Source organism: Talpa europaea (assembly GCF_964194135.1).
Source record: "Talpa europaea genome assembly, chromosome: 12".
Classification (NCBI taxonomy): Eukaryota; Metazoa; Chordata; class Mammalia; order Eulipotyphla; family Talpidae; genus Talpa; species Talpa europaea.
In genome coordinates, this window is record NC_140079.1 from 86059529 (window position 1) to 86086067 (window position 26539).

At 51.3% G+C, this 26539-nt stretch overlaps 3 protein-coding genes across 3 annotated transcripts; 2 read left to right on the plus strand and 1 right to left on the minus strand.

Annotated features, from left to right (window-relative positions):
- Nucleotides 1-1629: 1629 nt before the first annotated feature.
- TBC1D10B (TBC1 domain family member 10B) lies at nt 1630-11498 on the plus strand (the record flags this gene model as incomplete). Its single annotated transcript, XM_084251325.1, has 9 exons — nt 1630-2600; nt 5374-5473; nt 5784-5891; nt 5989-6095; nt 9601-9715; nt 9839-9904; nt 10117-10306; nt 10616-10770; nt 10854-11498. The coding sequence occupies 9 exons, from the start codon at nt 1630-1632 to the stop codon at nt 11496-11498; spliced, it is 2457 nt and encodes an 818-aa protein (XP_084107451.1).
- A 1028-nt stretch (nt 11499-12526) lies between these two features.
- Nucleotides 12527-13162, minus strand: LOC311181765 (sesquipedalian-1-like; the record flags this gene model as incomplete). Its single annotated transcript, XM_084250200.1, has 1 exon — nt 12527-13162. One exon carries the CDS (start codon nt 13160-13162, stop codon nt 12527-12529), a length of 636 nt encoding a protein of 211 aa, XP_084106326.1.
- A 1579-nt stretch (nt 13163-14741) lies between these two features.
- On the plus strand, nt 14742-16475 carry CD2BP2 (CD2 cytoplasmic tail binding protein 2). The gene is made up of 6 exons (XM_084249144.1): nt 14742-14842; nt 15057-15192; nt 15314-15471; nt 15576-16011; nt 16093-16199; nt 16286-16475. The coding sequence occupies exons 1-6, from the start codon at nt 14768-14770 to the stop codon at nt 16394-16396; spliced, it is 1023 nt and encodes a 340-aa protein (XP_084105270.1). The 5' UTR covers nt 14742-14767; the 3' UTR covers nt 16397-16475.
- Nucleotides 16476-26539: the final 10064 nt, after the last annotated feature.

Here is a 26539-nt window from a genome sequence, read left to right on the forward strand (position 1 = left end):
TCAGGATTTTGTGTTTGTGGTCAAGAGCTGAGGGGGTGAATTCATGAGATTGGGGTCTCTTTTTCTTTCGAAGAAAATGAGCACAGAGAGGTATGGCAATGAGAGGAGAGGAGTTGATGGGACAGGGGTCATGGATCCCTAAAAGAATAAGAACAGATATGGGAACTCATGGTATTGGGAATTTATGGTTTTGGAGTCTCGGATTCCCACTAGAATGGGGAGGGGACTCAGAGAGTGCGGTCTGAGGAATTGGAACCTGGATTCTGGGGTAGGGGGTGGAGAGTGCTGATAGCTGGGGCACTGAGGAGGGGGACTTGGGACTTGGAATTCCCATAGGAACGGACGGGTCGCTTAGAAGATTTGGGGGTCTCTGGTTATAGTTGCTTCGACTAGGAGTGTTGGACGTTGACAGGGCTGTACAGGACACTGGATGTGTGGTGGAGCTCGGCGGTCTCATAGCTCACGCGTGGGGAGGGGAGGCATCGGGGGCTGCGGAGCTGGATAGAGAATGGGGGCCCAGAAAAAAGGACTCGGGTGGGGCAGAACAACACTCTTATTGGCTTAGTGGTACACTAGTGCTTCCAGCCCCCACCCCTCTCTGCGCTGTCTCCAACTGTCATCCCCTTTCCGCGCTTGTCTCTGGTTGTCACCGATATCCCTGGAGCGGCACCGCCAGTTGGCAGCGCCCCTGCCCTTTGGGTGCTGCCATTGGCTATGACAACCGTCTGTTTTCCTCCTCTGTTGCTAAAGTGAGCTAATGCGCTCATTGGCGGAAGAGGCAAATTAATCGCATAGTGGGCCCGCCCTCTGCCCCGGCTGTGATACTTTTCTGACCTTCTTGGGAGCCCTGAAGAACTCCGCATTTCCTATTGACTGGGGGCGCTGTCTGTCGCCGGGCAAGCACACAGCATTGCCCGTGCGACCTCCGCCTGCTCCCCTTCCCGTGGGCTCCCCCTACCGCTCCTATTAGCCAGGCCGGCCTCTGCCCTCCCCGCACCGCCTCCTTCCGCGGCCGCTCACGCCTCAGCCACCGCCATTGGCCGGGAGGCTGCGCTTCCCGTCTCTCCCTTAGTTACTCCCTCGTCCCGCCTCCCCGGCCTTCTCGCGCCCTCTCATTGGCCCCCTCGCCCTACTCCGTCTCCGTTTCCTCTTCCCAGATCGCCCACCCCCTCCCCACCCCCAGCCCCACCCACCCTTCCAACGATTGGCAGAAGCCAGTTCCCCCTCTGCTGTTATTCGTCCAGGCCTCCTGCCTGGGCGGGAGGAAGAAGGAGCGCGATGGGATGGTTCGCGCGCAGGCGTGGAACTCCGACGGGCTGGCCGCTCGGCCGGCGCCGGGGCATGTGCGCAGGCGCGGGGCCGGCCTCTCGCCCGAAGCGGGAGGGGGGCGGCGGCGAGAGCGCGCGAGGGGTGAGAGGGCGCGAGTGAGACCCCGGCGCCGGGCACCCGGGTACCACTGCCCCGCCTCCGGGCGCCGGCGGCAGCCCGCGGGCCGTCCCCGCCCCTGGCGCACGCCGGGCCGCGCCCTTCGCCCTCTCGCCTTCCTGGGCGGGCGGCGCGGAGCGGCCTGAGGGGCGGCGCCTTCTGCGGCCGCCCGGGCGGGGGGGATGTGAGGGGCGGCCCACAGCGATGGAGCCGGGCCCGGCGCCCCTGGTGGCCCCGCCGCGCCGTCATGGCGCCCCTGCGGCCCCCGCGGCGCCCTCGCCGCCGCCCCGAGGCTCCCGGGCCGGGCCCTTCTTGGTGGTGGCTTCGGGGCCGGCAGTGACCACGGCCACTTCGGCCCCGGTCACCCTGGTGGCCCCCGGGGAGGCGCGGCCCACCTGGGTCCCCGGGCCGACTCAGATCTCGGCCCCGGCCCCGACGGCCCCGGCCCCGACGGCTCCAGACAGCACGGTGGTGATGCTGCCTCTGGAGGCCTCACCTGAAGCCCCGACGGCTCAGGGCGCCCCCAGCCCAGTGCCCCTGGTGCCCGCGGCAGTGGTGGGAGCCGAGGCATCGATGACTCCTGCCCCAGGGACTGACTCTCCGAAGATGGAGGAGGCTAGACCCTCACCCGCCCCTGGACCAGGTACCCCCGCCGGGACCCCCACCAGAACCCCTTCCAGAAGGGCTCCTGGGGCTCTGACGGCCAAACCCCCGCTCGCTCCCAAGCCGGGAACTACAGTGGCCTCAGGAGTGACTGCACGGGGTGTAGCAGTGACAGCAGGACAAATGACAAGTGGACGTGGAGCTGCAGCAGCAACATCAGCATCAGCATCAGCAGAACAGCCTCCAGAGGACCCCTTAGGGCCTGATACAGGCCTTCCAGGGACAAGTGAACCTCTGGTAGCTGTCGTGACCGTGACCCCCGCTCCCGAACCTGCCGAAAACTCTCAGGACCTAGGCTCCATGTCCAGCCTGGGACCTGGCATCTCTGGGCCTCGAGGGCAGGCCCCAGACACTCTGAGCTACTTGGACTCTGTGAGCCTCATGTCTGGGACCTTGGAGTCCTTGGCGGATGATGTGAGTTCCATGGGCTCAGACTCAGAGATAAATGGACTGGCTTTGCGCAAGACGGACAAGTATGGCTTCCTTGGGGGCAGCCAGTATTCAGGCAGCCTGTGAGTACCCCGTGGGCACCCAGTGGGACAGCTTCAGGGAGGCAGAGGTTGGGGGGGAGGCAGGGAAATGATGCATTTTGCGCAAACTCTGGCAGCATAGCCTCCTGGGAGGATGGGGGGTGCTGTCAGCGGGATGGGCTGCTTGGCCATTGCGCTCAAGCCGAGAGCATCCTGAGGTTTCTGTGGCATGTTGTGAGACTTTCGGACCAGGGGTCGGTTCTTGGTTTGAACTGAGCCTTGCCTTTGGTGTGTTCTGTGCCCTTGAGCGAGTGCCTTCCCCATTTCCATGCCTCAGTTTTCTCCTCTGAACTAAAAGGTCGAACGAGATGATAACCTAGGGTAGTTCCAGCTCCTGCATGTGAAACTTTAGCTACAGACCAGACATTCTGGAGGGGTGGTTCTGGTAGAGATCTTTGGTCTCTTAGGAGAAAGAGTCTGGGAGGGATGCAGGCGCATCCCCTCCCCCATCACCCACTGTCTGATGGGGTGGTGAGGTGGGGAAGTCTGGGTGATGGAGGGGCCTTCTGTGAAGCAGGACAGGGCAGTCTTCTGTTTTCACTGAAGGAATGGGGGTGGAGGAGGCCTCTTCCCCATTTCCTCATCTCCCCAGCCCAGCTTACTCTTTCCTAGTTCCCTCCAGGGGCCTGAGTCACTCCTGAGGTGGGGGTGTGATCGCCTTTGACTTCTTCCTTCCTTCTCTCTAGATCCTGCCCATTGTTCCCATACCTGCTGGTCAGTTCTTCCTGTGCCATTGCTTGATAGCAGGCTTGTGCTGGGTACTAAGGAAGGCGCTCACCACCTAGAGGGGGACACAAATACTTAAGCTGTAGGTTTCAGCATGTTAGGTTTAGCCTAGAGATCATCACAGGCTTTTGTGAGCACCTGGGTTTTGCCCAGTCTGGGAATTCGACTGAAGCTGATCTGAATCATACCGAGTAGGAGTTAGTCATGGCTGTGTGTTGGGAGACCTTGTTGTTGGGGGAAGCTCGGTGGAAGGATGTTCTAGGCAAGGTTTATAATCTAACGAAACATCAGAAAACCTTTGAGCACCATATTCACATTCCTGTGAAGGGAAGGCAACTGAAATTTGACCCTGGTGCTTTCCCACGCAGGAGGAAGGCATTTGTTGTACCTAATTCACAGATGAAGAAACAGGATTTGAGCAGCTGAATGAATTGCCCCGACTCAAATAATCTGGTTCTGCATGACCAATGGCTTGCTCCTCAGCTGCATGCTGCCCTCAGGACCTTTGATTGAATTGGATTTTCGGGTTGTAGTTTTGTCCCTCTAAAATGCGTCTTCTGTGCTGGGGACGCTACCGCTGAAGCAAGGCTGACTTGGGTACCCGTTACCTTAAAAGCATTAGAGGCTCCCCATTGCCCTCGCGATAAAGTTCCCGGGCCTCTAAGCCTGCACACAGGCTCCTTCTCTGCACATTGGCTTCATCACATCGGGTCACATCGGCTTCGTCGGCCTCTCTGGTCGCTCCCGCCACTTTGTGCTGTGGTCCTGTTGAACCAGTGTAGTCTCTCCTTCAAACCCAGGCTGTCCTGCCTGCCCGGGAATGCCCTTCTCCCCTTTCTTTTCATGGATTGCCTCATATGTCCCTTCTTCCACTATCCAACCACATGCTGCTCTGTGCATCTCTGTCGTTGCATTTCTCACATCTTACTGCCAGTTATCTGTCCTGCTGGTGTGTAACTATCTTGAGGGCAGGAAAGGTATTTTACTCTTCCTAGTCCTGAGTGGAATTTGGAACTGACTATAATAGAGACTAATGAGAGATGGCCTCCCAGTTCAGTGAGCTTCTAGGACAAAAGAAACATTTAGTGAACACTTCCATTTAACAATCCTTTCTATATAATTTCTTAGATAATCCTGTCATAACTTTGTGCTGCAGGTGACATCATTTTTTTACAGATGAGGAAAAGACGCAGGTTATCACTTGCCAAGACTTCACAACTTCTAAGGGTCAGAACTGAGTTTTGTGCTCAGGTCTGTCTGGAAATCCGCACTCTCTCATTCCATGTACCTGGTACTGGCTTCTGTCAGTAATTGTTTTGAGACTGATGGAGCATCTTGAGTGTGAAGCTCTGACAGAACAGTGGACAGACAGTGCAAGGAGAGCTTCATGTGCCTGGAAATCTGGGGTGATTCAGGGAGGAGTGGTAGAGGGAATTGCAGATGGCTTAAGAAATCTCAAGAGTCTTACAGGAGGAAACACAGGTAGTTGCTTCTAAGGAGACAGAGTAGTAAATTTGTTCTGTGTTTTGTTTAATGAATAATAATCAGTATTTACTAAGCTCTTGCTATGTTCTATTTTATATATAACATGTCAATAAACTCAGATAGATATTGTTTGTCTCTCCATCTTACAAATGAGAAAACTGGGGCTTAGAGGAATTGAATGACTTGCTAAAAGTCACACAATGAGTAAGTGGTAAGGCTAGAATTTGAATCTTTGGTAGAGCAAAAGGTAGGAGCTTTTAAATATGGCATACTCCCATCCCAAAGTTGTATGTATCAGAAGGGGGATTTGAACATAATCTGTGTTCAAAAAGATCCAAAATGAGAACACAGTTCTTCCAAAGAAAGTCCTTTCAGTGTGGAGAATGACAGCCTTGGATGGCCAGGGCGCCAGCTTTCCTTCACAAAATGCCTTTGGGTTGAGTCTCTTATTTGAGCCTGGGGAGGTGACTTGCCTCAGTTCCCCCAGCAACCCAGGTTTTATATTGCTGCTAACTGACCCTTTCCATGCTCCTTCATCTTGCAGAGAAAGTTCCATTCCCGTGGATGTCGCTCGGCAGCGAGAGCTCAAGTGGCTAGAGATGTTTAGTAACTGGGATAAGTGGCTGTCACGGCGTTTCCAGAAGGTTTGAAAAAGCTGATTGATGGGCAGGGCAGTGGATGGGGCGGGGTGTGGGTTTGGGGCTGAGGGAAGGGTGGCCCATGAGCTCCAGGGAAGTCCAGGAACCTGATAGAATCTGCTCTCTGGACCACACTGGGGGTAGGTGGGCCTTGGGCCTTAAGGAGAAGTAACTTTAAAAATAGGCCAGCCATGTACAGTGGAGGCAAGCCTATGGAATGTGGGAGGGGAGGCTCGGAGAACCAGAGCACTGCTGGGGAAATCTTGGAGGCTGTGCAGCCCCTGAAGCTGTTTCCCTGCCTGCCGCTCTGCCTTAGGTGAAGTTGCGCTGCCGGAAGGGCATCCCCTCCTCCCTTAGAGCCAAGGCCTGGCAATACCTGTCCAATAGCAAGGAACTCCTGGAGCAGAACCCGGGCAAGTTTGAGGTGCGTGCAGCTCCAGGGTGTGGGGACACATGATACTGTGTAAAGGGTATCATCACTTTCCCCAGATCCTGAGATTATTCCTGCTGTTGCCCCGCAGGAACTGGAACGAGCTACTGGGGACCCCAAGTGGCTGGATGTGATTGAGAAGGACCTGCACCGCCAGTTCCCTTTCCATGAGATGTTTGCTGCTCGAGGGGGGCATGGGTAAGGGGCCCTGACCACGTGGGTCAGTTAGTGGACATTTGTTGAAGGCTCCAGGTGGATACAGGGCTTGATAGAAAGCAGTTCTTACCCTCCAGGATTTCTAGAAGAGTGGTCCTTGGTGGATTAAAAGAAATGTCCCGGGAGGAAGATTGTGACTCTTGGGTGGGAGATAAGGTAGGGTGGGGGGGAGCACCTTGAGGGTTCATTAAGGCCGTTGCATTTGAGCTGGATTTTGAAGGATATGGGAGCGGAGGAAGAGTTAGGTTTTTTTCTGGCTTTGGGGCAGGTGGGGTTGAGGCTGTGTGTAAACAGTGTTTAGCCTTGGGCTTGGGTAGAGCCTAGGTTGGGAAAGCAGTTTAGAGCCAGTCACCAAGGGCCCTTAAATGCTGTGCCAAGGCATTGGCTTTTTCTAAATGCCAGATTTCCTCGAGCTGTAAATATACTGCTCCCTTGTAGAATGTAAGATGATCTTGGGTGATTCTTGGGTGAACATTTTTTATTGATAAGTTCATCCTTTCAGCAAATATTTATTGAGCATCTGCTCTCTGCCAGGCATGTTCTAGTTATAAATGACAGCAGTAAACAAACGACAAACTCTTGCCCTTACAGGGCTTATTATAGTCTGGTGGGGATAGACAATAATGAAATAAAGAAGGAAAGTATATTTTATATGCAGCAGTGCTAAGTATTAAAGCTTAAAACAAGAAAGGGAAAAGAGTTTGTGAGTGAATATGGAGTTACAAGTGATCTGACTTGTGTTTTAAGAGGATCATTCTGACTGCTGTGCTGGGAATAGACCATCAGGAGACAAGGCAGAAGCAGAGAGACCAGTTAGGAGACTACTTTCATAATCCAGGAGAAAGGTGACACTAGATAGATCAGGGTGATAGCAGAGGAACTATGGGGAGAAGTGGCTATACTCTGGATATCTACTTGGAAGTTAAATCCAGAAGGATCTGCAAGAGGATTAGATGTGAAATGTGACAGAAAAGAGAAACTGGAAGAATGGAGTTGCTGTGTACCGATATGGATGGGGGAGAAATAGCCTTCGGGGTATCGCTGAAGCTCAGTTTTGGAATGTGAGTGAAATATTTATTAGACGTCTAGCTGGAGATGTCAAGTAAGTTGGGTAAAACTATATACTTAGTCTGGATTTTGGAGAGAGGTTTAAACTGGAGAGAAATTGGAAACAGTTGTTAACCTCTAGATGGGACTAGATCTCACCCATGAGACTGGGTAAGATCGTAAAGGCAGCAAGTGTAGGTATGAAAGGAAGTTGTTCAAAATTGAGCCCTGCAGCTTCAACGTTTCAACATTGGAAGATGAGAAACAACCAGTAGCAGAGACTGAAAGAAGAAGCTGTTGAGAAAGAAGGAAAACCGAAGAGTGTGATCCCTGGAAGCAAAGTAAAGAGGGTTTTAAGGAGCAGTGTATGGAATGCTGTTGATGGGTCATGTAAAGTCAAGCCTGCAAATTCATTTCTGACTTAACAGTGTGGAGATAATTGGTAGCCTTGATAAAAGCAGTTTTGTGTGGAGCAGTGGGTTAAAGCCTAACTGGAGAATGAGAGGAAAGAAATTGAAGACAGTGAGTCTATACTCTGGAGGAGTTTTGCTGAATAGGTAAGAAGAAAAATTGCGGGGGGGAGGAGAGAATGGGGTTGAGAGATTTATTTATTTATTTATTCTGAATATTTATTTATACAAGCACTGGGTACAGTTAGAAGCGCGGGAGGGGGAGAGAATTCACCAGAGCCAGAGCGGGGAGCAGAACAGGCAGAAGGACTGAAGTACACTGCTGAGGGGAGCAGAAGACATGGCAGGAGGGGTCTGCGTGCCATGTGGGACCCTCGCCAGTGGCCAGGGATTGAACCAGCGCTGCAGAGGCTGCGGGCAGCTTCGCAGCCCAGTGCTCAGCCGCTGCGCCACCAGGGGAGGCCCTGAGAGACTTTTTTAAACTAGAAAAAAATAACATGTTGGAATGCTGATGGGACTGATCTAGTAGAGAGAGAAAATCTGGTGATGCAGGAGACATGGGAAAGTTGCTGGAGTGATGAGCTGTGTCCATGAGAGGGGATGGGATCCAGGGCCCAAGGGGAAGGACTGTTTGGCCAGGATCAGACAGTTCACCCACAGGAAGAGAGAAGGCAGGGACACAGAAGCAGGCAGGTGGATGAATGCTGGCATGGGAGCTTGTGGAAATTATGTTTACACTAATACGTGTTAGGTAAAATAACTAATATATCATACCTGTCATCTCATGGAGGCTATTGCAAAGAGGAGAAAAATACTAAAAAAATAATAGTAGGATTGGTATGTAGGTAAACCACAAATGAGGACCACACTTTAGGGACTGAATTTTGGGAAACACTATTGTCAGGGCTGCTTAGGAGTGTATATGACTGGAGGCAGGGTGAGGATCTGGGAAGGCATTACAATACTTCCTCCTTATCTGTGGGGGACCCTTTCTAAGACCCGCAGTGGATGTCTGGAACTGTGAGTAACACTGAACCCTATATATACTGTATTTTTTTCTATTCATACATAGCTGTAGTAAAATTTAATTTATAAATTATACACAATAAGATTAATAATAATAATAGGCTAGAACAATTATAACTATATATTGTAATAAAAATAATGGGAATATAATGTGTCATTCTCAAAATATCTTACTGTACATGACATTATTTTTGGACCACAGTTGGGTAACTGAAATCACAGATGAAGGGGTACAGCTGTATTTTTTTCTGGTTGAGAGATGACAGTCTGAAATTCAAAGTAGATGGGGAAGTGGAGAGAGGGAACAGACATGAATAAAGGTCAGGATATATTTGGTGCTTAGCCATGAGGAGTGAGGGAAAGTTATATTCTAATGTGGGGCTGAGTGGATAAATTTCTCATTTAGCATCAAGATACCCTCAAGGAAACAGAGCCAGGTCTGAGGCAGAGATTTTTATTTTGGGTGCAGACAAGAGAAAGATCACAGGCACAGTGGCCTTCCGTGGGCTTCCCAGGCCTTCACCAGGGCCCATTGGACATACTTGGGGGGGGCCACACTGATGAATTCCAATGAGACTGATAAGGCAGATCCTGCCCTCAGAGGGCCCCTGCTCTGGGGTGATAAAGCATTTGGACAGTTGATGCTATAGGTAGTGAAAGCTTTCTGGAGAAGATGGCCTTGAAGGTTTATGGGACAGGGGCAGAGAAGGAGGGAGAGAGCACAGCCTGTGCTGGGGAATGGGAGGGGGTTTTGGGGCATGCAGCTGGGGATGGAAGGCTAGTGCCTAGAATGCTTTGATTATGATCTGAGTCCATGGCTTAAGCTTGATAGGCAGGGCTAGGAAGGTGGATGGGAGTATGTGGCAGTAAAGCTCTGACATAATCAGGAACTGAATCTAGGAGGGGTCTGGCTTGGGGCTTGGGGTGGAGGGCAGCTTTAGTTTGGCATAGGGAACTCTCAACCAAATGTTGATCACCCTCATGGTCTTTCCCCATACCCATAGGCAACAGGACCTGTATCGAATTCTCAAGGCCTATACTATCTACCGGCCTGATGAGGGTTACTGCCAGGCCCAGGCTCCTGTGGCTGCAGTACTGCTCATGCACATGCCTGCTGAGGTCAGCACAAGATGGTCCTGGCTAGGGAGGGCCTGGGAGGATCTTGGCCTACAGTGGTGATGCGGGAGCTCACTGCTCCGTTCTCAGGCCCCATCCCTCCCTGCTTGTTCTTGCCCTTCTCAGCAAGCCTTCTGGTGCCTGGTGCAGATCTGCGACAAGTACCTCCCTGGTTACTACAGTGCAGGGTTGGTAAGTGTCTAGAGGCTGGGTGCAGTGGGGCTGTGACATTTCCCCAAGCTTACAGGGAGTCCTTGTCCTGCTCTACCCTGTGCCCTTCCTTCCCACACTTCTGGGCCTCTCCCCTGAGGTGAGGATCCCCTACCAGGGGATCTACTACCAGGGCCAGTTCTACCCCAAAGAGGCCACAGCAGGCCTATTTTCCTGGCTTACCCCTCCTCTAGGAGGCCATTCAACTGGATGGAGAGATCTTTTTTGCGCTGCTGCGCCGGGCCTCCCCACTGGCACATCGGCACCTGCGGAGGCAGCGCATCGATCCTGTGCTCTATATGACAGAGTGGTTTATGTGCATCTTTGCCCGCACCCTGCCGTGGGCTTCAGTACTGCGTGTCTGGGACATGTTCTTCTGTGAAGGTAATTCTGTAGTCATTCAGGCCATGAGGGCCTTCCATGGTGGCTGCCAGAGGTGGCCCACTGATAGAAGGTACTTGTTGGACTTAGGCGTCATTGTCAGCAATCTGGGGGCTGGGGAAACAGAAGTCTGGTCTTGACTCTGCCGCCAGCCCAGAGCCTGCTCTTCCTTCCAGGAACCTGAAGCCCATGCTTGCTCATTTCCCTTCTTGAATTTTCAGTAGACAAGGAGGGGGGCTGAGTCCCTCCTAAATATGACAGGCTGAGATCCCAGGCCTGATCCCCCGTGCCCTCTTCACTCTGCTCCTGCAGGTGTCAAGATCATTTTCCGGGTGGCCCTGGTGCTGCTACGGCACACACTGGGTTCAGTGGAGAAGCTGCGCGCCTGTCAAGGCATGTATGAAACCATGGAGCAGCTGCGTAACCTGCCCCAACAGTGCATGCAGGAGGAGTTCCTGGTGCATGAGGTAGGCCCTGGCCATCGCACACCCACACCTACTTCACCCCAACCCCATCTCATCTTTATTCTGGCACCCATTTCTTTGTCCAGGTGACCAACCTCCCAGTGACAGAAGCCCTGATCGAACGAGAGAATGCCACCCAGCTCAAGAAGTGGCGGGAAACTCGGGGGGAGCTGCAGTATCGGCCTTCACGGCGACTGCATGGTTCCCGGGCCATCCATGAGGAGCGTCGGAGGCAGCAGCCACCCCTGGGCCCCTCTTCCAGCCTTCTGAGCCTCCATGGCCTCAAGAGCCGAGGGTCCCGGGGAGCTGGAGGGGCTCCCTCTCCACCCCCTCCTGCCCGCAGGGCTAGTGCTGGGCCTGCTCCAGGGCCTGTGGTCACTGCTGAGGGACTGCGTCCATCTCTTCCTTCGCCTACTGGCAACAGCACCCCACTGGGTTCCAGCAAGGAGACCCGGAAGCAGGAGAAGGAGCGGCAGAAACAGGAGAAGGAACGTGAGAAGGAGAGGCAGAAACAGGAGAAAGAACGGGAGAAACAGGAGAAGGAGCGGCAGAAGTGGGAAAAAGAGCAGGAGAAGGAACAGCAGAAGCAGGAGAAGGAAAGGCAAAAGCAGGAGAAGAAGGCCCAAGGCAGGAAGCTTTCCCTGCGTCGAAAGGCTGATGGGCCCCCAGCCCCCCAGGATGGTGAGGACAGGCCCTCAGCACCTGAAACCCGGCAGGACGCTTACTTCTGACCTCTGCCCTGGGCCTGGACTGCATCACCCCCCCTCTATTTCCCTCAGCTAAGAGCAAGTCTAGCTTGGGGTGCTGCCCCAGCCCCCTTGACAGGCTCTCCCTCTTTCTGAGGAAAGTGGCTTGATTCCCCATCTCCTCGCCAGCTGCGGATCCCTGCACAGCCAGGAGTCAGTGCATGGGCCAGCTGCGTTTTCCTGGGGCAGCTGGGAACAAGTCTGGAGCCCCTCCAGTGAGGTTCAGCACGGGGTCTCTATCACTCCTGTCCCTATTCCCTCTGGGGTTCCTTCCCAGGTGCTGTCCTGATTGGCCTTTTGTCACCACAGGGTTGACTGTTGGCCATGGGAATCAGCAGTTTTCAGATCCTTACACTCCAGTCGCTATCCTTCCCCATGAAGTGGAGCTGGGTTCCTTTTTCTCTTCGGTCCTGCCTGTCTTCCCCCTTTTCCTGACTGGGGGGCCAGGTTCTCGCCCTACTAGACATCTCTGTGATAATTATGTACAGAGGACCTGGCTGTCCCAGAGTGGGGGTGCTGGCTCAATCTTCTGTTCTTTGATTCTCCTATAGTATTCTTACACTTTAGTTTATTTAAGGGGACATGCACTGGAATAGGAAATGTCCCCCACTTTCCTACCCACTGTCCTTGCTTTCCTCTACCCACCTTCCTCTCTACTCTCAGGCCTCTCTGTTTTGTCTCACCAGCGCCCCCACTTTTCACCTTATTCCCTTCCAACCCTCCAGCCCCTCTCTGGTCAAGGGGTCTTCCCTTTGTGCTCCAGGGGGTGGAACCCAATGTTTACATTCTCTTCTGTCTCCACCTCCACCCCATGTGGTCGCTTGAAGGAAACCAGAAAAGAACCTGCTGTTGTACCTGGGCCTGTCTCCTGCCTTGTTATTTGATGAAGGGAGTGGGGGGTAGAATAAGGAATAGGGAAGGGAAAAAAAAGGCCAGGAGGAGACAGGATCTGGGGTCTCTATTGAAGTAGTTGGCTGGTCTTGGCAGGTTGGTACCTCTTGGTCTTTGGTCCATCAGTCACTCAACAAACAATGTTTTAGCTCCTTTTCCACCTTTTCCTGGGATCTGCTGCCTCCATTGTCACTGGCAGTTTGGAGCTTTCTCTGTACCTCTTGTAGCACCCGGATCTCCTTCCCAAAGCGCTCATGCAACTCCTGAAAGCTGGAGGGGGCATTGAGGGTGGCTAGGGAGCCATAGCCCTCTGGGGGTGAGCTAGGCTCTTGGCCAGCTGCCTGGCACAGCTCACGGTACTGGGCCTCCAGTTGGGGTAGCAGCATAGCCAGCCGCCCCCAGCTCGCCCCAGCCAGTGCCCACAGCCAGGCTCCCAGCTCCTCCTGGTTTTCTGCTGCCAACTTGTATAACCGCCCACCTTCTAGGCCCTCAGCCCCAGGGGTCAGGATGGTAAAGGCATAGGGTTCTGTGGCCCCAAGGTGTGGTTCCACTTGGCAGTTCTCCAACAGGATGAGGCCTAGGGGTGTGCGGTCTGCCTGGTGCTCCAGGTAAAAGAGGAGGTTTCCCCGGAGGATGAACCAGCGGCGATGGTAGCTGGTGTTTCGGGTCCCCTTCTTTAGTAAGATGCCCTCCTGGTCTGGAGTCTCTCTTCTGTACCCGCGGAAGAAACTGAGCACAGACTTTCGATGCAGTTTCATGGTAGTCAGATCTGGGCGGAAACCCTAGGGGTAGGAGAGAGGAGGGGTGGGCCACCTGCTTACTGTGGAGAACCCCCCCCCCTTTGGCTCCAGTAGGCTCTTCCTGGGCACAGCAGTGGCTTAGTGGTATTCAGACTGCGAAACGTCCTCAGGAACTAGTACTGACCCTAGCCACCTCCGACACTCAGCAGTACCCCTAGGATCAGGAACCTGGGCAAGGGCCCTCTCCTAAGGTTGGGGGTCTGATCCTGCAGCTGTGGTCCCAGAGAGAGGCACTGTTGCCCTTTTCTAGGCCTACCTGAGATCAGAGCACAGGGTTCAGGGCTGGGTACTAGGCACAGGTGCCACTGCCACCTCTCCAGCGATGGCTCTTCCTATCTCTGAAACCAGGAACTCGCCCTGGGGTAAATGACCTCCTCTGGGTCCTAAGGCGAGCTGGATTCTGTAAATGCCCCCAGAGCCGCCAGGGGCCTCCAGGCGCCTCATCAGGAAAGCCAGACTTCCCCTCGGAGAGGAGCAAAGCTGCACCTCTCGATCTAGAGGGCCAACAGCAGGAGTGGGAAGGCAGGGTTTCTAATGAGATGCGGGGGAGCTGGGCAGGGGGTTCAGAACCCTTGGCCGGCCCTGGGGGAAAGATGATTCAATGCAGAGAGGGGAAACTAGCGGAGAACCACCGGCCCTGCTCGGAATTAATTCTTTCATGGTGGCCTTGGGGGCTCTTATGTAGGGAACGCTCCATTTTCTCCCTATAGCCTCTACTGCAGTATGAGGGAGTCAAGACCACTTCCGGCCAAATCTCTCGTTCGATCCGGGTCTAGGCGTTCACAAGTCCCCACTTCTCTCCATTGTCGCCCCACACTGCTCACGTCACTACTAGGAGGGGGTGTGTCTCCCCGCCTATCGTGTAGTTCCGCCCGCTCTCCCAGTTAGTCCTCTAAGCCGAGTGAAGCCACTTCCGGTCTCCCTGCACTTCCGGCAGTTCTCTTCCGGGTGATGGCAGCTGGGTGCCCCGGATGTGGCCCCTGGGAAAGCATCTTTCTTTTTCTTCCCCCGCCTCCAGTGGATCTTTAGGTGAGCGCGCGCCGCTGAGGCTTGTCGGGACCCAGTGGCTCTGCCCCCTCTCTAATTTGTACTCAAATCTCGGGACAGTTGGGGCTTACCCCGCGGAGTTGGGAGTTCGGTGCAGGGAGGAGCGGGGTGGCCAGGGCGCCAACCTCGCCCGGGCCTCGGAGGCTCTGAGGGAACCCGGGGTGGAGGAGTGGGTGTCAGCCAGTCGAGCCCCGTCGCGCCCAGGATTGCAGGGACCGGGAATGGGCATGGTCATACCCTTTCGTCGAGGGTAGGGGTGCCCTCAGGAGATCCTCCGTGAACTCGCCTGTCCATTCCCGCGCCAGCAACTCTTTCGGATGCCATACAAAGTCTTGGGGGCCTCCTGGCTCCCAACGTCCTTTTCGGCCCCTAATTCTGTGCTCCCTCACCTCCTCAACTGGATATAGTACGTCCCAGGTGAAACATTTGTTGTGCTGGGGATTCACTCCTTACCCAGTTCCCATAATCTTCCCCCTTTCCCTCAGCTCAGCTTGGGGAAGGTCCCTCTGTCCAGTCATGCCAAAGAGGAAAGTGACCTTCCAAGGCGTGGGCGATGATGAGGAGGATGAAGCCAGTGTCCCCAAGAAGAAGGTGAATGGGGCTCTTCATTCTCGGGAGGACAGAGGGGAGAAAAGTGGAGCTAGAAGCCAGAAGAGGAAGAAAACTAGGAGTACAAAGAGTGGAAAGGACTGGCTTTTCCATGGTGTCTGAGAAGTGGGTTTGGAGGTTTTTCAGGTTGAATCTAGAGTATTTGGTGGGAATAGCAGTAACCTGCATCTCTTGCCTTGCTGGCTCCTGTTCACAGCTCATAGACCCTGTGGTTGGGGTAGGGGGTCCTGGGAGCCGCTTCAAAGGCAAACACTCTTTGGACAGCGACGAGGAGGATGATGATGATGAGGGGTCCAGCAAATACGACATTCTGGCCTCAGAGGATGTGGAAGGTGAGTTATGCCCAAGAACTGACTCTCTTGGAAATACAGATGGGCTTTGGGTCAAGGGGAGGGGGGGGGGCTGTGCCTTTTTATACATGCCTGGCATGGGACCCCTGTGTCTTTGATGCAGGTCAGGAAGCAGCCACACTTCCCAGTGAGGGAGGTGTGCGGATCACACCCTTCAACCTGCAGGAAGAAATGGAGGAAGGCCACTTTGATGCTGATGGCAACTACTTCCTGAACCGGGATTCTCAGATCCGAGACAGCTGGCTGGACAATATTGACTGGGTGTGGCCCAGGGGTGGCATGGCTGGGGCCTGGTGGCAGCACGTGCTGATATGGGTCTTGCTGGCAGTGTATAGAAAATAAACTCCTCTGTGTTTGCATTATAGGTAAAGATCAGGGAGCGGCCACCTGATCAGCGCCCACAGTCAGACTCAGAGGATGAGGAGAGCCGGGGCCAGACACCAATGAGTGCCCAAGCCCTCCTGGAGGGCCTCCTGGAGATACTGTTGCCAAGAGAGACAGTGGCTGGGGCACTGAGGCGTCTGGGGGCTCGAGGGGGAGGTAAACGGGGCAGCAAGGGGTCTGGGCGGCCCAGTTCCCCGCAGCGCCTGGACCGGCTCTCTGGGTTGGCTGACCAGATGGTAGCCCGGGGCAACCTTGGCGTATATCAGGAGACAAGGGAACGGTTAGCCATGCGGCTGAAGGGATTGGGGTGCCGGACCCAGGGAGCTCCTGACCCCACACCTCCACCCTCTCTGGACATGTTTGCTGAGGAAGTGACAGAGGGGGAGCTGGAGACCCCAACTCCTACCCAGAGAGAAGGTAAGGTTGAAGGAAAGAGGAGAGCTGTTATGGTCAGGGGCAGGACACTTGAGGCCCTAATGGCTTTGCCTGTTACTTTAGAAGCAGAGTCTCCAGGAGATGGTCTGGTGGATGTGATGTGGGAATACAAGTGGGAAAACACGGGCGATGCTGAGCTGTATGGGCCCTTTACCAGCACTCAGATGCAGGTAAGTCCCTTCCTACTTCAGTCTGCCTCTCCTCTCCCGCCACCACTCCTTTCTGAGCTCCCTGAGCTCTGCCTTCTTTCTTGCAGACCTGGGTGAATGAAGGCTACTTTCCGGATGGTGTTTATTGTCGGAAGCTGGACCCCCCTGGTGGACAGTTCTACAACTCCAAACGTATTGATTTTGACCTCTATACCTGAACTTGCTGGGGCCCAGTTTGGTGGCCCCTATTTTCTGGACTCTGCAGAGAGGCCCCAGCTGCCTCAGGCAGTGAGGATATCGGAGGCCACTTTTCAGTCACTTTCCCTTTCCCAATAAAAGGTGTTAGTTGTGTATGAAGGCCTGGGCTGTGCTGTGCTGATGGCCAGAAGCCAGCGACCCCTTCCATAGCCCCTTTGGACTCAGGAATTTGAAACACCTTGCCATTGTTTGCCAATTGAAGGACAGAGCTGTGGTCTGCCAGGCGTCTGTGACCTTTCTGCCTGGACTTTATTCACCATCTCAAAATGGCTTCACTCACACTCCATTCTCCAATATCTTTGGGGATTTCTGTTTTGCTCTTTCTGGTGTTTGATTTTTAGAACCTCAAGATTCTGTCCTTGCAGCCAGTGTAGGACAGAGCCCCGGAAGTGGAGATTTTAGGCCTAGAAGGATGGGGTGAGCAGGAAACCTGGCACTTACTGAGTCTTCAATGCCTCAAGTCCCTCAGACAGAAATGGCTACTTAGATGAAGTACAAACTCAGTGTTAGCACTTGAAGGACCCTGTAAGACCCCCTGGGCAGTATCTCATTGGAGATCACAGCAAATCAGAGAAACTGGCCCAGGTGCAAAAACTCCCAGACATTTATTGGCACCAGGGCTTTTCTGCTTTGAGACCCCACAATTTACCTTTCCTGGGCTCCCACAATGTGTGTGGTGTGGGCTGCTGCCTTGAAGGAATTGAGATGACTGGTTCTCTTCTAGGAATTCAGAATGGGGATGGTTGGGAGAGAGACAGGTGGGTATAATTGGATGGGATGGACCTAAACACGCCTACCTTGCACCTGGGCTGTCTTCTGTCTGCTCACTCACACCAAGTTAGATTGATTTTTCCACTTTTGCACTTGGGCTGTGCATTGCACTCCTGTGGGAGCTGTGAAATTCCTGTGAGGAATGAGTTGCTCTAAATTGTGGCCTGGTGGTTGGGGCTTTTAAAGGCTCCCAGATGTTTTCAGCGTATCCTGGAGGACCACTGGGCAGGACTCCTGTGACTCAGGCTATATCTGGCGGGGAGGGGCCAGTTTCCAGGTTGGAAGGACCCATGAGTGCTTAGGGTGAAAAGAGCCAGAATTGGAACCAGGAAATAGTGGGAGGCTGGGGTTGGGGGTAATGCTTGAGGCCTGATTTGGCTCATTCTGGTGCTAGCCCAGACCTGGATTTCACTGACTCCAAGATGCCTTCAGTTGTGACATTCTTATTTTATGTGTGCTTAAGAAAAGAAACCCCGCTACTTACAGTTGTAAAATGTCATTAAGAGATGCATCCTGATTTCAGAAATGTTCTCATGTGCAAAGCAAGTATTAGAACCAGTAGAATCCAGTGTCCATCTTTCTAGCTCCAATGACTGACTCTGGGAGGTGCTTCCTGTGTGGGGAAAGATGGAAGCCCTGGGGGCGGCTCCCCTAGATGTCCCAAGGGAACTTGGACTCATCTCTCCAAAGTTGGCCTCCCCTGCCCCTCACAGCTTCCTCCTGTGTTCATTTCACTGACGACACCCTTGTAGGCAAAATAATAGTCCCCCAAAGATGTCCACGTCCATGTCCTCAACCTCGGAACTGATCTTACACAGCAAAAGTGACTTTGCAGATGTGATTAATATTTTTGAAATGAAGTGTTTTTCTGGATTATTGGACCCTCTTCCGGGGGCCGGGGAGCAGCCGGGGATCGAACCGGCGCTGCAGAGGCTGCGGGCAGCTTCACAGCCCAGCGCTCAACCGCTGCACCACGGGGAGGCCCTATAATTGCTCTTTCTAAGTCTTTGTTAAATGTAATATCTCGGATAGCTCAAAAAACAGTTGCTACTGATTATTTTTTCGAGTTTGGACTGGATTCTGATGCCCCCTTTAGGCTCTTGCTGTCATTGATTTTTGTTTGTTTAATAATCTGTGAAATCTGCTTTCCTTGTGATGTGAAACCACTGATGTCTCTTTTTATAATCTCGTTTTTACTTTTAAGTTTGAGTTCCTAGGAATGCCCTTATGTCTGTAACTTAATGGTCAGCCAGTTATTGGATAGAGATTAATGAGTCACCTTGAGCCAGTGGGAATTCTGTCCTCTGCCAATGGATCTGTTTGGGCTGGACAGCACCAGGTTCAGACTGTTTTCAAGCTGGCCCCAGTTTTATTTTCTCTATATACATGTAACACTTGGAGTAGTAGGGTAGCATGAGCTTTCTGCTCTGCTGCAAATGCATATAGCCGCAGCTAGGAACATACTAGCTACACATGCTCATATGCAACATCTGGCTAGTAGAGTCATTGATCCTCCCCATTTGCTTGCCATTAAGATGGTCACTTTAGCTGGCAACATCGCTGAGTGTGGGCACTGCCCGTGGCTCCAAGCCAAATGATGCTGCTGGTCCCCAAGGCCTGTGCATTTGGCAGAAGGTTTGCACTACCAAGTTGGGAGAGGGGAAGAGATGGCATAGCCTGAAGCAAGAACAGCACAGACTCCCACTGTCCTTACTCAAAACTGAGCAGATTTCAAGTTAATTAGATTCTCAGATTGTGGTAAGACTTTGGTCAATTTTAGAGCCTTGAAATGGGTATTTTGGCTGTTTTGTCCAGGTTTACAGTTGCTTTTGGGAAGTGAATTGAATTTGCTGACCTTTCTTGATCATAAGTGATTATAAATGATCAAAGTAGAAGTCTCCTTTAAATACTTGTCAGAGTATCCATGGCAGCTTCTGGGTTTGCACATATGTCCTGACAGTTCTCCATGGAGGTCAGCAGGGGGCACCATTCTCTATGTTCATGAGCCCTTGTGCAGTGTGGGCTAGAGGCAAGCACACGGGAGCAGGGTAGTGGAAGGAGCCTGGCCTTTAATGCCATGACCATGGACTTCCTGTGATCATTCTTCCTCCAAACTAACCTGGACTCCACAAGGAGATAGGATGTATGACATCACCCTGGAGCCCACTATGGTTTTGTCTTCTGGGGAACAAACTTTGGTCTGAGTTGCCTTTGTGATGATAATAATATCCAACTTTTATTGAGTATTAGTAATGTGTACTTAGGCTAAGTTTCATGTGCATTAGTCCTCATGAAAATATGGTGGGAGGTTCTATTGCTTTTTTTTTTTTAATCCAAAAGGGAAGGTTCATTATAAAAAGGGGAGGGAGGTAAAGGATGCTTGCAATAGACACAAGCGGACAGGAGAGCTGCTGGGGGTACTGTTGTTATTCAGTTACTGGCATGTGTAGCTTTCTGGGATTTCCTGAAGGAGTGGCCAAAGCAACGGGCATGAGGTTCCTAGAGGGATTGCTTGGGCCAGCAGGTATTTACCAAGAGGTACAGGACTGTTGTTTCAATATATTAACCTCTGGGACAGCTGCACCAGTGTGTGTCAACTGAACTTGACTCCCCATCAGGAAGATGGTCTTTGCAAGTTCTGGTGTGGCTTGTAGGCAGGAGGGTACCAGCATATAGCTGCCTAGAGTGCCATTACTGGTGTGAACATAACGTGAATGATCTGGAAGACCTTCCCTGGGCTAGTAGGCAAGAGAACAAGGCCATCTGCATAGTCTTTTTTTTTTATATATAAAGATTTATTTTTTATTTTTATAAGAGCCAGGGTACAGGCCGGATGCGCGGGAGGGTGAGAGGATTCACCAGAGACAGAGCGGGGAACAGAACAGGCAGACTGATGAAATACACTGCTGAGGGGAGCATCAGGCAAGCCAGGAGAGGCCTGCTCGCCATGTGGGTTGCTCCGAGGTCAGCGGGGATCGAACCAGCACTGCAGAGGCTGTGGACAGCTTCACAGCACTGTACTGAACCCCCTGTACCACCAGGGAGGCCATCTTCATAGTTTTAAAGTCAGGACAGTTTTATCCTATTCTGTGAAACAGCCATGCAGGAATCTGATGCCTGAGAGTAAACTTACCTTTTGGCCTCCACTAATGACCAAGGAGTTAGTTAAAGAAGATTTAAACTACAGGTAGCTAGCCTCTATGTCTCCACAGTGCATTCTTCAGAAGTCAGGACAATGATCAATCCCCAGTCTTTTCCCTCCTCTGTGCTTAAATAGCATTGACATTTTTTAAAGATTTATTTATTTGTGCATACAAGTGCTGGGCTGCAGGCCAGAGGTGGGGAGTGGTGAAAGGATTCATCAGAGACAGAGTGGGAAACAGAACAGGCAGACTGACTGAAATACACTGCTGAGGGGAGCAGCGGGTGAGTCAGGAGAGGTTTGCTGTGCCATGCGGGTAAGCTCCATGGCCAGCCGGAGATCAAACTTGTGCTGCAGAGCCTGTGGATAGCTTCATAGGTTGCATCTTAACCCTTTGCACCACCAGGGAGGCCCTACTGTGGGTTTATTGAGATGTAATCTCATTGTCAGTTGAGGAGGACCTATGATAAGGTTATGTGGGGCACCGCTGTGAAAGGGCCACCCTTAGCCATAGCATTCAATCTGACCCTGGTAATGGCATATTGACCAGGTGAGTATTCCCGTCATCATCAAGCCATCCCACCTAATGAGCATATGAAGCAATCTGTTTCCTCTGGGGTGTTTACTTAGCACTTACAGGGTAAGATGGGTAGCACGCTCCCCCTCCCCCAGGGTAGTTGGAGCTCACACTGTCTTTTACCTAGTCCACCAGGTGGACTGTCCCCTTAGGACTAACCGCCTGTGTGTCTGGACACAAAGAGCCATCTGCAGCAGTTAAAACCAAAGACATATGTCCTAAATTAGTTCCTCTCATAATTCATTTTAGTAAAGCTTCCCCAGGAAGCTAATACCAACCGATCCACAAAACGAAGCGATGGCTTTGCACTGTACCCCTAATTTCAGTAATTCTTGATTTTTTCTCTCTCCGTGTGCTTTCTGTGATTCCTGCACTATTTTTTACTTTGAGGGGCAGCTTTGAGGCTAGTGACCAAAGCTCAGACTCCCTAAAATCTGAGCTTGGTCTAGCATTAAGGTTCAACTTGCCATTTTCTGTTGGGATAACAATGATTAAAGGATTGAATACTTTGCTTTTTCTTAATTAGGTTGCCTTTTCTGATGCATCCATGACCCAGCTCCCCAGAAATTGGATTTCTCCCTAAATTCTTTCATTAACATTTATCTCTAGTAACTGACAGCAGCTCGGAACCATGTGTGATGAAACCACCTGGCCACCCAGGAATCAAGTTCTTCATCTCCCCTCTTTCATTCATTTTCCCAAAGCACCTGTTTCATGAGCCAGGGCTACTCTAGCAAATCCCGCCTCATTGACAACCCTAAGGCTTTTGTACCAACCACACTGGGGTGGGGTGGGCAGTGGTTCCCACACCAACCAGGAATGCTCTGACACCAGCTGGATGTCCCACAATTTGACTCAGTTCTGGCACCAACATGGAAGTAGTGTTAGATCTCACAGCTTGAGGACTCAATCCCATCAGACTGCCCATCATCACCCTCCTCCACAACTTCAGGAACCAATCAAAAGTCCAGTTTCATACCTGGGCTCTGACACTAGCTATAGAAAAGACATTCCAATGATCCTCTCCTTGGGTTCTACTAATTTGCTAGAGCAGCTCATGGGACTCAGAGAAACATTTTACTACTTGATTATCAGTTTACTAGGACAGGATATAGTTCAGGAACAGCCAGAGCTAGCTGCAGAGATGCATGGGGACAAGCTATGGGGACTCCCATGCCCTCTTCAGGAGCACCGTGCTCCCCAAATCTCCATGGGCTCACCAGCCCAGAAATCCTCTGAACAATATGCTTTTGGGCTTTTATGGAGGCTCATTACATAGGCATGATTGGTTTTAGGCCATTGGCCACTGGCGACTGAACTCAACCCCTGGCCCTTGTCCCCTCCCAAGGAGGTCAGGAAGTGGGATTGAAAGTTCCAACCCAGTAATCACGTGGTTGGCTCCCCAGATGACAAGTCTCCTCCATCTATAGGGTATTTCCAAAAGTCACCTCATTAACATAAACTCAGTTGTGATTGTAAGGGGCATATGGGGCCAGAAAACAATTAGTCCAGGCAACAGGTCCCAGAGCCCTGAGGAACTCTGTCTGAATACAACTTCCTAGGTGGAATATGTCAAACTGAACAGACTTCTTGGGGAGGTGAGAAATCTCTGGAGGTCATATGCTTCTGAGCATATTTCCTCTGAGATTCTTAATAGCAATGACAAGAGATGAAAAGGGAATTAAACTCTGTGCATGGTTTGCCATAAATCAGGTGATTTCATGGGTATTTTCTTGTTTAAACCTAAGACAGGACCTCCCTAGTGGCGCAAGGGGTTAAGCACCACACTATGAAGCAATCCGCAGCCTCTGCAATATGAGTTTGATCCCCAGCCGGCCAGGGAGAAACCCACATGGCGCAGCAGACCTCTCCTGCCTCACCCCCTGCTCCCCTCAGCAGTGTGTTTCAGTCAGTCCGCCTGTTCTGTTCCCCACTCTGTCTCTGGTGAATCCTCTCACCCCCCGCATCTCTGGCCTGTACCCTAGCTCTTGTATGCATAGATAAATCTTAAAAAAAAAATAAACCTAGGACAGTCCTGGAGAGGGGAGCTACTTGCTTTCAATTTAGAACTGAGGTGAAAGGCAACTGGTGACAGCGATCTTGACATTTTTCCTGACTGGAGGCTTCCGGGTGTAATGCTGAGCATGTCATCTATTGTGTCCTTATTGGCCAGTTACTAGACAACTCAGGCCTCCAACTTTCAATGTCTATTAGGACTCCTTCCAGTCTGCCTTTGCTCTGATCTGCCTGTCTCAGTGTATGAGAATCCCACCAGACATCAAGAACATTGAATTCCTGATTCTCAAGCTTGTCTCAAAGTTCACTTGAGAAAAACCTAGAACTTCAGAGCCTACATGAATACGTGATAAATTCTCTGAATATTCTAAATTAATGCCATGGAGCAAATTCCATGAACAGAAGCTGACATAGACTACTTTAAATGCAATACAAGAAGATCTGAACCAGCACCTACTTTTGAATCCTGACTCTATCCCTTAGCAGCTGTGTGACCTCAGGTAAGTCATTTAACTTCTCTGAGCCACCACTGCCCTTTCTGTAAATGGAGTGCACCCACCTCACATCTTAGAGCTGGCTCTCTTCACTTATTCTTTGGTAAACTCATCCACCCAGAGACTCATGGCCATAAAAAACACTACTCAAATGTTGATATCCCTCGAATATGCATCTTCAGTGGGGACCTCTTCTATGAGTTTCAGAATGGCTTACTTGAAACCTCCACTTGCCGTCTAATAGACATGTCAAACTTAACATGTGCCTGGATGAACTCTATGGCCTCCACCAAACCCACCCTCTCCGGGCCCTCTATATCTCAAAACTTTGGTGTCCTCAAATCCTCGCTTTCACACCCCCATAACCAGCATGTTAAGAAACCCTGCAGATGCTATATTAAAAAAATATTTGGTAACTACCTATCTCTCTCCATGTCTCTCATCATCCTGATTTAGACCTGGTGGAGTGCAGGGGTTCCTTACTGCTCCTCTGCTCCCCACTTCACTCACCACTACAGCTTGTCTTCCAAAGCCAGAGGGAGCCTTTTCAGGTCCTCCAATAGCTCTCCACTGACAGAGCGAATGTCCTTAAGGTGCCACACAGCATCTGGCCCCTTTCTCTGACCTGCCTCCTGCCTTCTCCCTGTGCTCTGCTCCAGCCACATTGGTCCCTTTGGGATACCCCAAACATGCCAAACATGATCTGTTTTGGGGGCCTTTGAATTGGCTTCATTCTCCCCTTTCCCAGATATTACACAATTGGCTCCCTCACTTCCCTCAGATGTCACCTTCTCCAGAGGTTTCCTGGGAAACAAGCATTTTCTCGACCCCTCCCCCCCACTTTCCTGCTTTATGGCCCTCTATAATATCTAACATTACATATTTGTCTTGGAGAAGGTTACCTCTGAGAGACAGGTGACCAACACTTTATTTGATGTGTTACCATAAACAATGCCTGCTACATGGTTCGTGATTATTATTATTTGTGTGTGTGTGTGTGTGTGTGCGTGTAGAAGAACTGGGGTGTACCCCAGAGGTGCAGGGGATGAGTTCACCAATGACAGAGTGGGGAGCAGAACAGGCAGATCTACTGAAACACACTGCTGAGGGGAACAGCAGGCCAGAGAGAAGAGGTCTGCTGAGCCATGTGGGTCAGCTCTCTGGCTGGGGATCGAACTCAGGTCATAGAGGTGACAGTGCTGAGACTTAACCCGCAGGCCACCTGTGAGGCCCTACATAGTTAGTGTTTAAATGAACAAGCTATATAACATTGTGAGGTAGTTCCTTTATTGCCATTGTAAAGGCAGGGAAATCGAGACTCAGATTATGCCCAGGGACACACATACGGTGGGTGGGGTGGGTGACTGGAGTTGCCTTCAGGCTGATCTGATTCTGTGGTCCTTACTCAGAACATCAACTGGTGTTCTCACATGAAGATTAATTTTAGAAGTGAATGCCAGGAAAACACTGGCCTCTTCTGAGGAACTACTGTATTTCTTCCCTTTTTTTGACTATGTGAACTCTCCTCTTACATTCACATGTAAATTGTCCTTTTGGTTCAGCCCCAGAAAGTTCAAAGTCATATATGGACCTGGTCACTGCATGAGCCGCTTGTTAGACTTGGATTTTTTTCGTCTCATTTTTGTTAACCTCATCATCCAGCACAGTGGTCACTGGTCACATATGATTCTTGAGCAATTTAAATGCCGGCTGGCTGATTGCAAAGGAAAGATTGCAAGTAGTATCTCCTTGAGCATTATTAAACGTACACATAACGGAAACTGGTCAGCACACAAAGGAAAGGAAACCATCAAGTGACAATCAAGAATTTCTAACAACCAGCCTTGGCCTTTGGGATGCTCAAGCGCTGTTCCCTGCACTTGCCATGTTCCAGGGCCTGTCATCCTCAGGACGAGGCTGCCTCTTGTCACAGAGGATCATGCAGAAAGTTTACACTTGTTGCCCAGGATCATGTATTCTCAGTGGCTGAGCTTGGGTCTGCCCAGGAAGTCTGGCCCCAGAGTTTACTCCTTTAACCACTTTGTGGCTTGCCTGACAACATAAAATTCACCTCTGAGAGCTTACTTAAAGGGACAGGAAGCAGCTTTAGTTACAGTGACATGGGACCTAGAGAGGGATGTAAGTGACATAGAGAGTGGATTGGGCCAGTGGGTGACTTGCTCCTCTGCTAGGCTGGAAACCAGCAGATCACAATAGGCAAATGGGCGGGAGATCTAGCAGAGTTAGTGCAGTGTTTAGGGACCCAGACCAGCAAAGGACCCCGATTAGGACAAGTGCAAAGGATTAAATATGGCGCCTTTCTGGGACTATAACTTGGGAAGGAAGTGGGAGGAGTATTACTATTCATGATAAATCCTTTGTGTTTATAATCTGTATCATGTTGATAAAAATGAAGACTCAATTATGTTCAGTGAATAAATTAGTACATATACTTCTGACTAGATGGAAATTCCCCAAAAGATAGGGACTGACTAGATTTTCCTGTTCCTGATGAGGGGTGTCAGTGGGAAGAAAGGGCCCAACTACCCAAGCAAATCCAAATCTTGCAGTCATGGAGGATCAGGATGGGACTTCAACTTGTCCTCATAACAGCAACTATTATTTATTTTTTAAAGATTTATTTATTTATGCATAAAAAAACTGGAGTACAGGTAAGAGGTGTGGAGGTGAGAAGATTCACCAGAGACAGAGGGGGAACAGAACAGGCAGACTGAAATACACTGCTGAGGGGAGCAGCGGGTGAGACAGGAGAGGTCTTCTGCACCATGTGAGTATCTCCCTGCCTGGGGATCGAACTCATGCTGCAGTGGCTGTGGACAGCCTCGTAGGTTGCATCTTAACCCCTTGTGCCACCAGGGAGGCCCAGCAACTATTATTTATTAGATTCCTCACATTTCTAATTTAATCCTTCTGATAACAACAAAATAGTATTATTTCTATTGCTTATAGGTGTAGAGACATAAGCAGAGATAGGTGATAACTGAGCCAAGGCCCTGAGAACAGCAGGTGAGGCAGCTCAGATGTCCTGACTCCTTCTCTGTGGATCCCCTGTCTCAGGCTCAGGGGCAGAAAGGGGCAGTAA